Here is a 17,261-nt window from a genome sequence, read left to right as displayed (position 1 = left end):
GATATTGTAATAATAATATATTGAAATGATGAAGTTTATGTATTTTATAAATGGGGTAGCACAAAAAATAATGTGACATAGAAGGCAAGCTCCAAGAATTCAAGAGAATGGTGAACGTTACAACTGGTTCATGTGTTCTCACAACCGGTTACATTTCCAAGTCAAATTTTACCCATTCCAAGTCAAATTTTGTCCTTTCTAAGCCAAATGTAAGCCTTTTCATTTCAAATATAACCTTATCCATCACAATTTGATCCATTTTATTTTAGTTAGACTAAGAAATTTTATATTTCAATTTTGTAACAATAAAAATTAATTTAAATCATAAATACTGCAACTTAGTACAGTAGTACCAAAATGGTACAGTTGGACCACAATGGTACAGCAGTAACAAAACTTTATTTATAACTTACCATTATCCTGAGTACATCAAGTTTATAGGTTTCATATGTGTTTTTTCTAAAATAAAACTCAACTACACTGACAGAAATAAATAACTGTCCTAACTAAGTCACCCTCAGTATTACTCCTCAATGATTCAATATTATTTCAGAACTCATGACAAATTAACATCACACACTTTTATTATTTGTGTGGGTAGTGTTGATTACTTTAGATTTGCATCATAAACTAGACAATTTATATTATGGCAGACCCAGTACCCTGATAACTCTTATGCCAAAATAATAAATATCCTTAAAGAAGATCAAATGTATTATTGATAATGAAATGAATAAACTCAATGTGGAAGATTTTAATGGATAATTTGTCTAAAGAATTACCCTCAAAAGGGAAAGTTTCTAGATATGTCCTTATATTATTAATACAAAAGAAAATACTTAAGCTATTGAAGAAAATGGAATAATGTATTATATAATTTTAACATTAATAATGGTAAAGGTTAACTAGTGTGTTGACATTTGGCCATAAATATTAGCCAATCATTAGATATATATTAATTTTGTGACAGATAATAAAGTAAAATTTAATTAAATTAAAAACTAACAATAGAGATATGTCTGTGAATGATAGAAATAATGAAAAAATCTTATCTTTTATTACAGCTATTAAATATTTAGACCAATGGGGGATCTGTCCAGAGCACCTATTTTTGAGGGTGTAAGAATTTGGGATGAGAAAAAACAGAACAAAAAAAAATAATAATAAGGACTTATTGAAGTCCTCTTAAAAATATTCGGTCTACAATCAAATATTTAATAAATAGATTTAAAACTAGTTTAGCAATATACACTGTACTAAAACTTATGTTTTAAGAATGGAGGATACTAAAATGTGAGGCAAACCTTTATTAAAAAAAAAACAAAAGTCTGCTAAGTTCAGAGGTATGTCTTTTTAACCAGTTCTATCAGGTACTAGATTACTTATATTCCAAGATCAATAATTTGTCATTTGACAATAAAAACTGCCATACAAGTTGAAAATATTTTTGTGCATGTGAAAACTAAAGTTGTCGATGGAATTTGATAAAATTGATACTAGACAGTTTTTAGACTTGATACAGGAAAAAACAAACACTTCTTCTCATATTCAATTTCCCAGCAAAAATCTTTAAAAATTCTAAGTATTTAGTTGCAAGATTGGATTTAGAACTTATAACCTTGAATTTGTAAAATTTTATAATGCAAAGGAGAAGGGGGCAGAGAGGTGAGTCTTATGATGATTAGCCCATGAACGATATTAACCATGGATTGGACCCTGCATATGGTGTAATAATTGTGTTAGGGAAATATTAAACATGAGTAAAGGTATAATATCTTCGTTTCGAGCCAATGATGTACAAGATTCATCAAGTCAATTGGTAAATTATCCACTTATTCCTACTACAGTGAAGTCAAATAGTATTTAGGGGTAGTCTTTGTAGTCTTCTAATCTGCTCATTTGTAAGCATGTAACTTTTTTTTTTGCCAACGATTAAACAAATTTTCAAGCTTGATGGCTCAAATTATTAATTGTGGAATTCTACAGCACCAAGTTTCATTATTTATGGACAACTTTACTTATTTCAATTACTTAATTTAAGCGGTATCCCGTCCTGGACGGGATGAGGTTATTTCGTAGTTAGATTTTTGTAAATTAAATTATGTTTTATATCGTTGTTATGTATATACATATATGATATATACATAACCAGGCGTAATGCTAATTGAAATATTTTTTGTCGCGTTCTGATTATAAGATCTTTTTTGGACAGTTCAATAAGATGTTTATCTTTGTGGAAGGAGGAATTGAAGAAATTGGCGATAATATTTCATAGCATCTGATTCGTTAGCACAGTCAACTCCATAACAAAATATCATGTAACGGAATTTAATATTTGTACAAACGATTATGACGCATTATTCTGAAACAAATGATGTACGTTTTTCCATCTCTGGAATACGAGAGAGGTCAGTCCTGATTTCTGTTTTTTTTTTTTTTTTTTTTTTTTCATACCCTCCTATAATGATGTTATTGAATATCATTATAGGAGGGTATGAAATATTAGGTAGGTAAAAAATATTTAATGATTTATAATATTACCTTTTTGTAGCAAAAATAGTTTTAACAATAAAAAATGTCTTAACTCAGTTTTTGGGAGATAGTGAAAATTACCTGATTTCTGAACAGTCTAGTGATACTATAATGCTTGATTTCATTTCAATTTTGAGGGAACAGAATCTAATAATGACTCTTTTTGACAGCCCATGATCCCATTTTCAGCCAATCCAAAATAAATTGCAACATTAGCATTTATTCAATGATTGTTTTCCTGTGAGTTGGGAATCTGAACCTCAATGCAGGAATGAGTAATCTATTAACGAATAATGATTAATGATATTAATGGAAGATTAAGATTAAGTTTTTGACACACATATGTCTATAATTTAATTGAATTTATACAGTGCCAAATTTGAAGTTTCGTCAGGGAAATTTTACTACCAACCTTACGATGAAACGATCAGGTTTCTGTTATTTTTGATACTTTTTAAGAAACCATTCAAAAAATCACAAAATATAAATTTTATCCATTTAATGACAATGGCTTGTATGGACTTTTTTTATTGCATTTTAGTTTTAATCCCACCTTCATAAATTCATTTGTCTTTAATGTTTCTAAAACGTTGCGTGACATGCAACATATAAGACACGTGATCTGAATAATTATCAATTTGTCTGATTAGTAATTTTTGTAGCCGAATGTATATAAACGTATTCAATCTGCAATGTTTTATCGTTATAAACTGTTTAATTTGCGTTATTTATTGACTAATTGATTTTTGTTATTTTAGATTTCTTTGCTAACAAATTCGTTTATTAAGTTATTTTCATTATTATTTCATGAAAATGTTTCTGGAATGTTGTTTTAGTTCATTAACATCGATTTTTTTAAAAATATTTACCGTCATCAATATTGTATCTCTTTTTATGGTTTACGAGTTGATGATTAAAAATATAGATTACTGCCCGAATTACAAATTTTTATTACGATTATAGACTTAAACATAGTCTGTTAGGTTTTTCGTGAGTAGAACAGAGTAGAACTTTATTTTTTAAAGACTTATATTGTACAAGTCAGACAAGTATAGATAACTTTACTACACCTACTTGAGTCTAGTTTAACATAATCTTTTTACAGGACTCAAAAGAAAAATCATTTTAAAGCATTCGTATTTTAACACTTTAATAAATTGTATTTTCCTACTAATATGTGTACCTACATGATAAAAATAAATGAAAACATGTTAAATTGAAATGATTAATTTATTATTTAACCTATATGAGCTGCAAAGTTTCTCCTTCGCTTCTGGAATTTGAATGCTATAAATGATTGAATACAAATTTGATTTACTAAATATATTGAGTTAATATAATAGTAAATTACTAGATATTCTAAAATATTACTATTTCAATATAATGTATCTTGATCTCAATCGTTTCATTTCGCGGTTCTCCTTGAAAGGGAGGTCAAATTTTTCGGATTTCCTTTGGATGACTTATATTAAGTCAAACGATTAAGACAAAATGGATATCACTCTTATACAGTTGTATTTAATTAAGTACTTAACTTCTTAGTAACAGTAAATAAAGGTTCCCCCATGATGGTAACTGTGTGGAGATTTTTTTAATTAACCCTCCTCCATCAAATAATTAATAAAAATATATATTCTAAAATATAAAATGTCTAAACGTTACGATGAGTTTCACTATTTCAATATAAAGTATCTTTATCTCAGTCGTTTCATTTCGTGGCCCTCCTCGAGAGAGAGGTCAAGTATTTCCGATTGCCTTTGAATGGTTTATATTAGATCAAATGATTCCACCCCTTTTGCAGGAAGAGTGTTTGCCAGGAACACTTAGGAAAGATTATTCCATGAGTAAACTTAATATTTTGCTTCTTTATTTAGGGAGAAAGTGAAACTTGTTATTGAGCCGAACTGGAACAATTATAGGGAAGCGTAGCAAGACTGGTAAAGGTTCATCAATTAACAGAAGATGAAATTAACCTCTTTAAAGATTAACTACCTGTCAAGATTTATTTCTTTAATGCTTATCTCCAGGCCTGGGTTAAATCATAACTTCATAAAGGAAGTTCCTGTATTAATTTACTCTTATGACGTTCTAGAGTTTTTGTTTGATTGGTTTTAAACATTTTAGGTATGCAATCTCCAAAAAAAGCAATTTAATAACGCCTGTTGCTGAAATCTCATTCTGAATTACATCATCCAGGACATAATCTTTGATGGGGATGAAACCTAGATTCATAGAACAAAAGATTTTTTAAAAGTTTTTCTATTAGTCATCTTTAATAAAATTTTAAGATATTTTAAATACTTTTCGAGATATTAATTTTGAAATATGTATTTATAAATACATTAATAATATATTCAGGCTAATAATTAATTATTTAACAATAATATATTCTATCTATATGCCATTTTCTTTTATAATAAAGAATATAATAGTTCCAAGATGAGTTAATGAAGATTAATAAAGATGAATTAATAAAGGAAATGAAATTATTATTTTTAATTCAGTGCCAAAATAGAAATCGAAATATTGATTTAAAAAATAATGACTAAAACCATAATATAACTGTACCACCACAATTATCATCTCTATCATATCTTATAGTGGTGGTGCGAGGGCCGTGCGCGTTGAGGCCTGGGTCCAACGGTGTACAGTTCGGAACGTTGTGGATTAGATTCCTATCTGAAGCAGTTAATATTTATTTCTCGGCGGTCGAATCTTGACATCTTTGTTAGTATATGGTGTATATAATATATTTGTGTGTATGTATGTATTGAGTCTTTTAGTTTAAAATCTGAATATGCAAATGAAGAATTGATATCCTCTGCAGAACTGAACTTGAATAATGGACATCTGAAGTAAAAATAGGCTAGGTATTTTCCATCTCCCTTGGCCCTGTTTCATAATAAAGTACAAATTAATACTATTAGTCTTGTAAATTTAATTTAACCCTAGCAGCACCAAGGGGGGGCTCGCCGAGCCCTCACTTCCGATTTTTTTTAATACTGCTCTCAAAAAATTTTTCACAGACAAGGAAAAAAAATCTATTTACCTAAAATTTATCTACCAACATGTTGGAATTGATTTGAAAAATATTTGATAAGGAGGAAGAGTACGAAAAATTATTTGTGTTAGAAAAATGAGATGAGGGCGGGTGGAGCCCTCCCCCCCCCCTTGGTGCAGGGAAGGGACCTGAGGTTCATCAAAATGCTGGCTTCTGATTGGCTGCTCACGGAAGTGCACCAGCTCGCCCATACTCTCACTACTGGTCTGATTTCCTCAGTTTTTTTTACTTAAAAATATTTTCGGACTGATATGTTTCTTTGGTTTTTTAGTTGTTCTGAAAAGAGTTGACACATGTGAACCTGCTGAATCTAGTGATGAGCATTTGTAAACATAAACATTTTATTCTTATACCTAAGTTCAGACAATAGAATTTTTTTTTTGTTTTAAAATATTCATGAAATTGAAAATAATTAAAGTTTCAGCGACCCTAGGTTTACAGGGGGATACAACAATCATGTATTCTTATTCTTTTTTTAATTCCAAATTAAAACATTTTCATAATAAAGCATATAGAAATCTTAGGTCCTTATTTTTTTTTTAAATAATCCTTATTCTACCATCTTATTTACAGAAGTAAGAAGAAATTATTATATTTCAAAAGAGTAAGTTTACCATAAAAGGAAAATTAATGATATAAGGGTTAAAATCAAGTGAGGGCTTGTGGAGGTCGTCTTGGGAAGTGTAGGGCTCGGCGAGCCCCCCCTTGGAGTAGGCCGCAATGAATACTACCTTGGTGCTGCTAGGGTTAATACAATTACACTGACTTGTACAATAGTAACTTATACTTATAAACTCCTGTAACATCAACAATAGTCATCCCTATTATGAAATAAAATAAGTACTAGTGTTATTTCCACTTTGTTTTTATGCTTGTATTTATGAACCAATACTATTAGTTTTCATTATGAAACAGGGCCCTAGAAACAATATAAGTGTGGAGAAGAAAAAAGAATTTCTGGATCTCATGTCCAACGTCTCTACAGTACAGCACTTTTTTTTTAAGGCCTAACGTTCCTTGTGGCACCGAATAAAGTATTTTTACACTCAAAGGAAGAAATTTATTCATTTTTTCAAGCTATCTGGCTGTTCAAGAAGCTATCTGTGAAGCGTCGAAACTGCTTAGGACACTAAAGAGAACCGAAAACTCAAAAATTGTGTTCCTTCCTGATCAATGTATCAGACCCCTCAATCTGTACCAATGTATCAATGCAGCATCAATGTAGCAGACCCCTTAGTCGAAGTGGGGAAAATGCCTGAGGAAAATAGCCATGGAACTTGAAAGCCTGATGATCATGTACGGAAAAGACGTCCTTTAATGGATCCCTGGACAAGTAGTCTTGCTGGAAACGAGAGGGTAGACCAGCTGAACAAGGAGTGTGGCCTCAGCATCGATGGGCTTAATAAAGCCACCATAAAGGCAACAATGGATTAGGAGCCACTCACAACAACAACAAGTCCTTATTTTTCGCTTACGAACAGGGCACAACAGTCTCAGAGCTCACCTTTTCCGAGACCTTCGTTTTGGCTTCAGTCTTCCCTGCGAGTATAGAGTAGATGAGCAAAGTGCCGACCACATTCTCAACGTGCAAGCTTTTTTCCGATCAAAGGAGAAAGATGTGACCCTCTCCAATTGAATTGTGAGAAGAGAGCTCTATGGAAGACTGGAGGACCTAAGGAGAACAATGGAATTCCACATTTCAATGCCTGCCATAAGGGAATTATTTCTATATTAAATCTATAGCCTAAGCATCGGATAACGATGACTAATTTATTATTCAAAACTTGCAGGTTTATGTGTCTTAATGAAAAAAACTAATCATTGTTGGTCGCGGAAAACCAAATTCTAGGCTCAGATAGCACTCATACCTTAAGTGTGGTAGATTGTATAAATTAACAACAAAAACAGTTCATCTTTCTTGTGGAAAATTACATCAATCCCAACCTATCTTTTTACTCCATATGATAATATTATTGACTAGTTAGTAGTATCCCATACTCAGTAAGCAACTAGATACTTTACAATGTAAACATTGATAGTGGTGTGGTACTGTGTAAATATTATATGTAGCGATGTAGTTCCTCCAAGTTTGCGTTTCGAGCTCATGTTACTCACGTTTGCCCTAGATTCGAGTAACTATTCTAGAAGTTCTGTCACGATGGTGAGTTGGGACAAGTCTTCGTAGTCAGTCACATCTACCATCACACGACAGAAACTGTATTAAAAATGTTTAACTACATAATTTTGGGAAATGAAACTTATACATAGAGACCTTTTTTTTTATAAAACTTTGTATTTATTGATAGATATTACAATCTGCCACACAGTTGTGGGCAATAGGTAATAGTGATGAATGATCTCATACATACTAAAATAAAATAAATAAATGAATGAAAAAAAACTCTCTTAAAATATATACAAACAGAAGAATAAACAAAAAGAACGTAATCAAACTATATGTTTGAAAAATAAATAAAATAACATAATGATAAAATAATATAGTCTCTAGTCACATTTACACTCTAATATACAATATTTACAAAATCGACCTGGGGATCCCTGAGCCCACTCTATCCCCCACGTGTGAGGGGTAGAGCAGAGCTCAAAAGATCCCAGCGCATCCCTCTTGCCGCAACACTGGTATATATAAAGACTATAAGAAAAAAAAAAATTTGTTTTTTTTTGTTGGAAAGGTTTCTGATTGTAGATGACGCACACGGGCTTAAACGGGTCAAAATCGCTGTTGAAGAACTTTATTACTGAGTAAAGAATAGGGGAATTTAAAGATAAACATTCTTGTTCTGAATATACCTCTTTTGCTCTCTTTAGTCACTTGACCGATTAGAAAATTGTTAATTCGTCGTTCCACGTATTTTTAATGTTAAAATATTAAATATTCTTATTTTTGACATTTTATCTTATTGTCCTATTATAGTTTACATTTTATTTCATGTCATGCTATACTTTTACCCAGTTTACAATATTTTTAGATTTTTGTAGTTTATTTTTAGCCCTGCAAAGTGGGCCGATGGTGCATAATAAATAGTTTTGTACTATCTCGATTTTCTTTTTATATTTATAATTTTATAATTTCTTCATGTGTTTTAATTATTTAAAGTTAGAAAAAAAGTCTTTTCGGTCAATGCCGGTAGAAGCTCTCTTGCCGTTCACCAAAACTTTCAAAATCAATAGGAACCATTCAATGTATAAAGTTTCTAAACTTTTCATTTTTTTTTTCCGGATGAAAGCTCTAACATTCAGCTCGATGAGTAGCTTAAAAGCTGGATAATTGGCTTTGTAATTATGATAAGCATAATCGAATAATTGATTATATACATTTTTCATTCTAATTACTAGATAACTAGATGTATAGAATATAGTTTATATAATTTGAATAACATCATCTAATAAGCATTAGAAAGGTATTAGCCAGAGTAGGTTAATTTAAGTACATTGGGCTACTTCCTTCTGTCTGAAAAAGTGCTAAACTTATGTTTTACAATTCTAAGAAGACTCGTTAATTTAATTAAAATAAATTCTATTATCCAACCATAATTAATTGGATGAATTTCGTTTTAAATATAAGATTGGATGCTTTTAATTTATCCTACTCATATTACAAAAATAAACAAAGCGCTTTGAAAATCTGTTCCTTTACCATTCATATTAAATAATGCTGAACTATTTTACCTAGCGATTAAACTGATATAATTACTGGCAGACCTATATTATTTGATCGGAGCAGGATAATTTAACTGTTCAACTTATTCTGTGTTTGACAGTTAATCTATAAGAAAATTGGGCAAACGTCCATTTCAATTTCATTCCATATTCAACTTCATTTCAATTTCACAACGAATAAGTTCGGAATACATACATTTTATGTACATATAACAGCCACAACATTTCAGCTATTTGTTAAAAATATTCATTTGAAATTATTGATTGAGGTATTTTCATTTAAATAGTTGCTATATCTGCTAGCTCAACTGTTTATTTTTAAATTATCTTTTAAACAAAAACATTCATGTACCTCTGGTAATCTATTGCTTGCCATGTTTATTGCTTTAATTATCATTAGAGTTGCATTACGAAACCATCAAACTCAATTTTAAAATTTATTTTATTTATCTCATTAAGTTTTTTGGTTAATTAAAAAGAAGTTTTTCCTATGTAATGCAACGCCACAGATAAGCCTGTTGGAGCTTCCTTTTATACGAAATGAGTTTCTTAGTATAGGGATTTAAAACTAATACTTAGGAATGGAGTTCAGCCAAATGTTAAAGACGCAAGATTTCTTGAGATTTTTTTTAACTGGCGCCTGATATAGAAAAGCCATATTAGAGCTCTCTAGATTACGGAAGCATCGTGAATACATCTACCAAAACATCACGCTCAGATTTGCTCAGTACGGTACATCATGCGGGTGTACGGATTTCAAATGGTGCGTTCACGACAGGCACACGACGTATCACTACGATGTGTATACAAAAGACACCCTAACTATATACAACGTTATAAATTTTAAAAAATTAAGATAAAATAAATAGATTAAAATAATAATTCTTAATAAAAGATAAAAATAAAGTTAATAATAAAAACAATGACATTTATAGATTTAACTAAAGAAATAATTGGCTTCTAATGGAAAAAAAAAAGTCAATTCATAAAAATGATGAAGAGAAACAAAATTAAGATAAAATAAAATTTTAGAGTGACAATAACAGCACTGATAAATATATCATAGAATTTATAATATGATCTCCTACTGAAGCCTGGGCTTCAGTCTTAGGGTTGTGATTTGGTTTCCCAAGTTGTAGGTCACTCCTCCTTTAACTGCCGGTAACTGGGAGTGGAACTTCATGAACATTTCTTTGATGTAATTCTCTATTGTCTCTATTATTAATTCCTGATTCAATTGGCTGTTTCTTACAAACCAAGGAGCATCCGCTGCGATTCTTAGGACTTTATTTTGAAATAATTGTAATTTTTTCCTTTTCATAATGGACATCGCAGCCATTTAAGGCAAATTTAAAAAAAAAACTTAATTCAACAAACTTAGAAAAGAGTCTCATTTGTTACTGCCAAACATAGGAAAAATATTATAAGTATATCAAAGCCATCTATCCTCTTTGGATTTACGAACTATACACCAGGAACTATCTGAATTTCCTAAAACTAGTACATCACCATTTAAGTTCCGAGAGAGAATAAAAATCAAGAATTTTTGCAAACCATTCCAGAACATCTTTTAACCTACACAAATGGATTAAAATCAGATATTTCAACTGCTTCAGCATTTGATATTTCATACTCAACGAACAAACTTCACTACCTTTAACAATGTTTATTTGTCTGAAATGAATGAAATCGCATAAGCCCTCCATTACTGTATAGCTAGGCATAGCCAATGTAATAGTAAATAGTAAATGTATCACATTCATAAGGAGCAGCTAAGGGACGAGACTATATGTATTCTGTCCACCCGATTTTACAACAAATATCTATGTATTCTAACAAGGTCAGGAGAATTAAGAATAGTATCAAAAAGGTAGTTCATTCCCTATAGGCACCAGACATTTAAATGAATACAAAATGAAATGGTTCATAGAGCTTCCAAAAATGCATGGTCCATAGCATACTTACATTCGTCAAAACTTGATTATAACTGAATGATGTCGAACATAAAATATGTAACATGAAAAGATAGGTTGAACCATGGCGTAGATCTAACACGGCCGAGAACAAGTAGTGTTTACTCACCTTAGGATATGCCACAATAGACTCACACATGGCTACCCAATTACCATAGCAGCTCCCCCAGATGTAATTGTCACCTGACCATCGTCCTTATATTCAAAAATGACACTATTATGGAACTATTTTAAATTGCCTAAAATTATTTTTCAAACAGGATTAAGCAACAATGAACGGACCATTGACATCATATCATTTTCTATCCTCAACTAAATTAACCGTTATATTTAACTACTCTTGTTTTAATTGCTCAGTTTAGTTTTGTGTAATATAAATAATAAGATAGTAATGAATAAGTAGAACTATTATATCTAATTTTTTTATTTTCCAACCTTATAAAAAAAAATATTACCACTATGGTTCATTATTTCCAAATTGTTTATATTGTATTTATTTTAAGCACGTATATTTTCTCTTTATAAATGATTCTGGTGAAATGAAGTGGCAGATAATTAATTTAAGTTGCCAGAATCATTATAAACATTTTCAATTCACTCAATAAATTCCTCTTTCCTAATTGTGATAAAAGAAACTATTTTTTTCCCCCAAGAAGTGATTGAACGAATTTTTATTGAACACCTTTTATAATACATGCTTATATGTCTTGGTGTTATATGAAGATACTCAATGGAGTGTTGTAATTATGTCGCTATTATATCGATGACACACCACAGTAATGCCAAGTAAAATTAGGTATAAGTGAAATAAGGTAACAATCTAAATCTGCACATAAAAAAAATTAAAAAAATGTAATTCTCCTAAAAAAGAGAGAATCTTTTATTGTATTTTCTCCTATAGTTAGTGGCAATGTGTTTAGAACTCCCGTGAAGTAAGCCATCGATATATTAATTATACCTAAATCTGTAGTCGTTGAGCATTCTCTGAAAAATAGCTTTTATAGTAAAAATATTTATCAGGTCAAATGCAGTATTGAAACTAACTAGTTCTAAAATATAAAAAAACCGAATCTATTTACTAATCTTATATATAAAATGTTTCAATAAATACAAAAAAACATTATTTTTTAATAATTAAACTTTGATAATATGCTAAGTGTTTTTTTTTTAAATTAAAAAAAATAGTTCGTTTTACATTCTATTATCTCCTCAATTTACTTTTTAAAACATAATAAACCTACTATTTGAAAATAGTGTTGAAACTTTCTATAGATATTGTTTAAATAAATAAAATTTTATCCATTTTAGTCTCAAAACATTTTTTATTCCTTTACAAGTCCCACGTTTCGGACATCTTCAAGGACAATCTTAATACAATTTTGGAACCAAATCATTTAAAAACAACTTCATGCAGGCTATTCTATTCAGGGTCAGTCCACAAATTACCCTAATTAGTCAAATTGTTCAAATTAAATTGAAAATTAAAATTATTTATCACAACCAGCCTTCAGCCAGAAGGTTGTCTGTGATAAATAATTTTAATTTTTAATTTAATTTGACTAGTTAGGGAAATTTGTGGACTGATATAAATGACCCAGAATTGCCTGCATGAAGTAGTTTTTTAAATGACTTAGTTCTAAAATTATATCAAGATTGTCCTTGGGGATGTTCAAAATGGCCGAAACATCGGACTTACAAGGGAATAAAAAATGTTTTGAGACTAAAATGGTTAATTTTTTTTATATTTAAACAATATTAACCAGTCTCAAGAAAGTTTTTTTTTCTTTTATTTTGATACTTTCTATTTATTGATAGATATTACAATCGGCCACATAGTTGTGGGCAATAGGTAATAGTGATGAATGATCACATTCATACGAAAATAAAATAAAATAAGAATAAAAATAAATGAAAAAAAATAAATAAAATCTCTCTTAAAATATATATAAACAGGAAAATAAAAAAATGAACATAATCAAACTATGTGTATGAAAAAAAATAATAATATAATCTCTAGTTACAATAATAAAAATAATATAATATCTAGTCACGATAATAAAAATAATATAATCTCTAGTCACAATAATAAAAATAATATAATCTCTAGTCACAAAGTATATAATTAAAATTTCTATAGATATTTTAACTAGAATAGTGCTACAATTACTACAGGTCATTGATATATTGCAAATGAATAATTGAAAATGATGGAGTGTATGATATTGTTCGTTTGATACTGGTAGAATTAATTTTATCAGATGACTGAAACAACATATTATTTTATACGTCTTTTATTATAAGCACACACGCTACCCGATATCACATTCATCTACCATTTGATCGCACACCGTAACATGGAACCGACTGTTCCAGTATTCTTCACAAAAGAGGGTGACCTATTATTTTTATGTTTTTCTTTCTTTCTTTCTTTTTTTTTTTTTAATATAACAGATTAGCATTGACAATTAGAAATATTTCGGAAATATAATAACTTAGTGGAATGAATAAATTCGCTGTTGTGAAGTAAATATTTGGCCCTCGTAAATATTGCTGAAGATAAAATACAATTTTGAACGCTAATTTTACCTTTGAACTAGTATGTAATATAATACTATTCACAAGTAAAGAATTTAACACTATAAAAAATAAATAAATAATATAAATATGATACTAACATTAATAAATTATTATTTCCATAATTCTCTTCAATATTCTTTACATCTTCTAATTTCGTAACAATTTATTAATGGTTACTCATGGTATATGTTTCTCACTTCAGATGGAATTCAAGTTTGTTTGATTAGAATCTTCTTCCATTATTATTACTGACATGGTGTATGAAATTCAAAAACAGATAAGCCCGGAGTACTGAACTTGGCGTATATTTATTGTTGGCATGCATAAAGAAAAAATATTTGTTATTAAGTTGCTTACTCAAGTAGAATATTACATCCTTTGTGATTAGTTACTGGGTTTTGGTGTCGCTGATGTAAATATTTTGACATCATTCTAATCTTCAATCATAATGAACCGACACCATTATATATCTTTATATAACCGACACCATTATATATCTTTATATCCATTCCTTTCATGCATTGTATGTAGTAAGTAAATTCTGTTCCTATTCCATTGTCTCCTTTATCCTTTCACTTCTACCCTATGACTGTTGTTAATGACCATATACAAATGTGTAAACTAACTAAACAAGTCATCTACGATTTGATTTTTTTTTATCACGTTGTCCAATTGATTATTCGTATTTTCTATCCTGCTCAATTAAGATATAGACAGATCACTTTCGTTATCTATACATATTTTTCACTAGCAGACTATTTAGCACTAGATGCTACTTTCTTGTTTCTAGTTAAAAAGCAGCAATGGCCAGAGTTACAACAAGCTGATAGACAAACTCCAGCTCTCAGGGATAGAAGTGGCTTTACATTTTACCAGGTCACCCGGCCTTTCATCTTCGCACTTCGACTCTTCGGAGGATTCCCTTACACTGTCCGCAAAGGTACCTAAGAATAATATAAAAATATTAATGTAAGAAGTTTATAATTAAAACATTTGGCATACAGTTAATGCATATAAATTTCTTATCAATAAATCCTGTATAAAGGGTTGATAATTAATATCTTAGTTAGCTCAGGTATATTACAATTTCTAATGCTTGATGATGACTATCAAGGAATTTAATTATTTCTTAATTAAAAACTGTTCAATGTTTAATTTTTTTTGTCGGACCAAAACGCTAATAGCACTAAAAAATAAAAATTTATTATCCCGTAGGTACATATACTGCCGGTAAAAAGTTTAACTCTATTTTTTTTTTAATAAAGAACATGTGAATTTTTGTGGGAAAAAATAAAACGAAACGAACCTAGTTTTTAAAATTAAACTCTTTGGCTACGTGAATAAAATAAAATCATTTAAGATTAACATAGCTATAAAATGGAATTAATGTTAAATTGGTGAGGTAGAGCGTATGGCCACAACCTGTGAGGTCAAGTCCAATGCAACTCAATTTTTTTTTTAATTTATACATTTATAAACTATCTCAAGTCCTTAACCGTATTTAAACTCACGTTTAACAGTTCTCATACCGAAAGTTTTTATGAAGTAATAATTAATGATATCTGATCATGAAAAGTAACAATCGAACAACACATTCTTTTCTCTTTTTTTCAACATTTTCATGATTGGCCCTGAATTATTAGACCCAAATATCAGAATGAAAAAAAACTTACGTCTTGTTTCTTAATACACATAAAACAGGAAATATTGACTTTTTATGACGAGATGATTGGGGGTGTGTTCACCAAATAAACAAAAACTTATTCATTTATGCCGACATTTCGACCTAAATTTCTTGCCTCCATCAGGGCTGCTCCAGCAGATTTTCATCAATCGTACAAGTTCTGCCATTGACGTTCTCCTATCTCTGCCTCTCAGAGATATATATTTTCCTTTCTTTTACTAAATTATCTTATTTGATCCTATTTTAGCTTCTTTGAACCGTTCTCATTATACGCTTTGAGTTACGAATCGTAGCAATCGTAGTAAATGGTAATTTTAACTGATAGTGTATAGTAAGGATCATTAATTTAAATAACTGCGCTTCCAAGAGTCTTGAATAATTTGTTTTGTTTTTTTCAGATGTGATTCACGTCACTCTATGTTCTTGGTGGACATTTTACTCGGTTGTAGTAATGTTGTCCCAGAATGCTCTGCACGTCATGACAACTCATCAGATGTATTTTAATAATGCAAACCCTTTTGATGCTAAACTATTCGATACCATCAATATTATAATTGTTGTATATCAGGCCTGTGGTCCCCTCACCTTTTGGTTCGAGATACCTGCCATTATTAAGTATTATAATAAGTGGCATTCTTACGAGGTAATGTTACAAATGAATAAGTTAATGTATTAGCTAAAACAAATGTAGCTAACGTATTTTCGATATTGTAGAAAGATCTTCACTTGTGCAACATTGCCTTAGACGGACAACTGAAAAAGTGGGCGTTGTTCCTCACATTACCTTTGGTACCATATGTGTTTGTCGCGGCTTACTACCAGTCTATGATCCACGGTAACCTCGCGCATATGCCTTCTTTCCTGTTTCTTCATGTCCACACCGCCATACACTTATCATTTTGGTTGGTCTGTGGACTTTTCCTAAATTCGACAGCTACTCGGGTCATCAGGCGGATGAAGAAGGTGACAGAGGATCGTGATCCCGTCGAGGTGGCCGCTTGCAGGAGGATTTGGCTCACGCTGGCCGAGCTGACCGCTGACCTGGGGAACGCCCTTGGGCCGACCCTTATGGAGACCTTGCTCTTCGTCAGTACTGTTCTTATCATCAACTGCTACTTCATGATGTTCTTCTTCAGGAATATCGATCAAGCGGGTTCAGAAGAACAGCGTGCTGCGGTTACTGGAAGGTTATTTTACATCGTTATGACCTTCTTATGCATAACAATTCTCTGCGAATTTGGTCAACGGTGTACAAATGCTGTAAGTAAAGTGAATCCAACTATTTTATCTTTTACTACTACAACTATTACAAATAAATTTTGTGCTCACTTTCTCAAGAATAGCGTGATATATTCAAGAAGCGGGATTAGAAACAGAATATTAAGCGAGTAAGGCTTCTCTATCCTAGGCCTGCTTTTGATTCCGTCTGTAGTCGATAATTATTTATTCTGTTTTAATCTTCCGTGGGTAAATCCTGTTGGCTCGGGAATGAGGTACACTCAGTCTCTGTAAAGTGAGCGCATTCAATCAAAAGGGCAGAGAAATGATACGCGTAAATACTGGAATAACACTAATTTATTTTTGAACACTAATTCTTCTTCTATACATAATCTGTGGGACTTGGCTATATGCTGCCCGAATGCATTGGATCGCTACAATACCCAGCAAACTCATCAATCCATGACTGGAGACATCCATACTACCATACATTAACATTTTCCTTTTCCGAATAATAATTATCTATAAACTAAAT

At 30.7% G+C, this 17,261-nt stretch overlaps 1 protein-coding gene across 1 annotated transcript in view; it reads left to right on the top strand.

Moving 5' to 3' along the window:
- The first annotated feature begins 13,573 nt into the window (after positions 1–13,573).
- The window catches only part of LOC106691855 (gustatory and odorant receptor 63a), a 12,744-nt gene continuing 9,056 nt past the window's right edge, over positions 13,574–17,261 (top strand). Inside the window, exons 1-4 of the mRNA XM_014437754.3 lie at positions 13,574–13,638; positions 14,615–14,764; positions 15,907–16,151; positions 16,223–16,768. Coding sequence (XP_014293240.1) covers positions 13,602–13,638; positions 14,615–14,764; positions 15,907–16,151; positions 16,223–16,768 — 978 coding nt within the window. The 5' untranslated portion in view covers positions 13,574–13,601. The remainder of the gene's footprint in view (positions 13,639–14,614; positions 14,765–15,906; positions 16,152–16,222; positions 16,769–17,261) is intronic.

The sequence above is a fragment of the Halyomorpha halys genome, unplaced genomic scaffold (assembly GCF_000696795.3).
Source record: "Halyomorpha halys isolate HHAL.00 unplaced genomic scaffold, Hhal_1.1 Scaffold3779.1, whole genome shotgun sequence".
Classification (NCBI taxonomy): Eukaryota; Metazoa; Arthropoda; class Insecta; order Hemiptera; family Pentatomidae; genus Halyomorpha; species Halyomorpha halys.
Note: the sequence above shows the minus strand (reverse complement) of the source record. Positions and strands in the feature narration are given on the sequence as shown.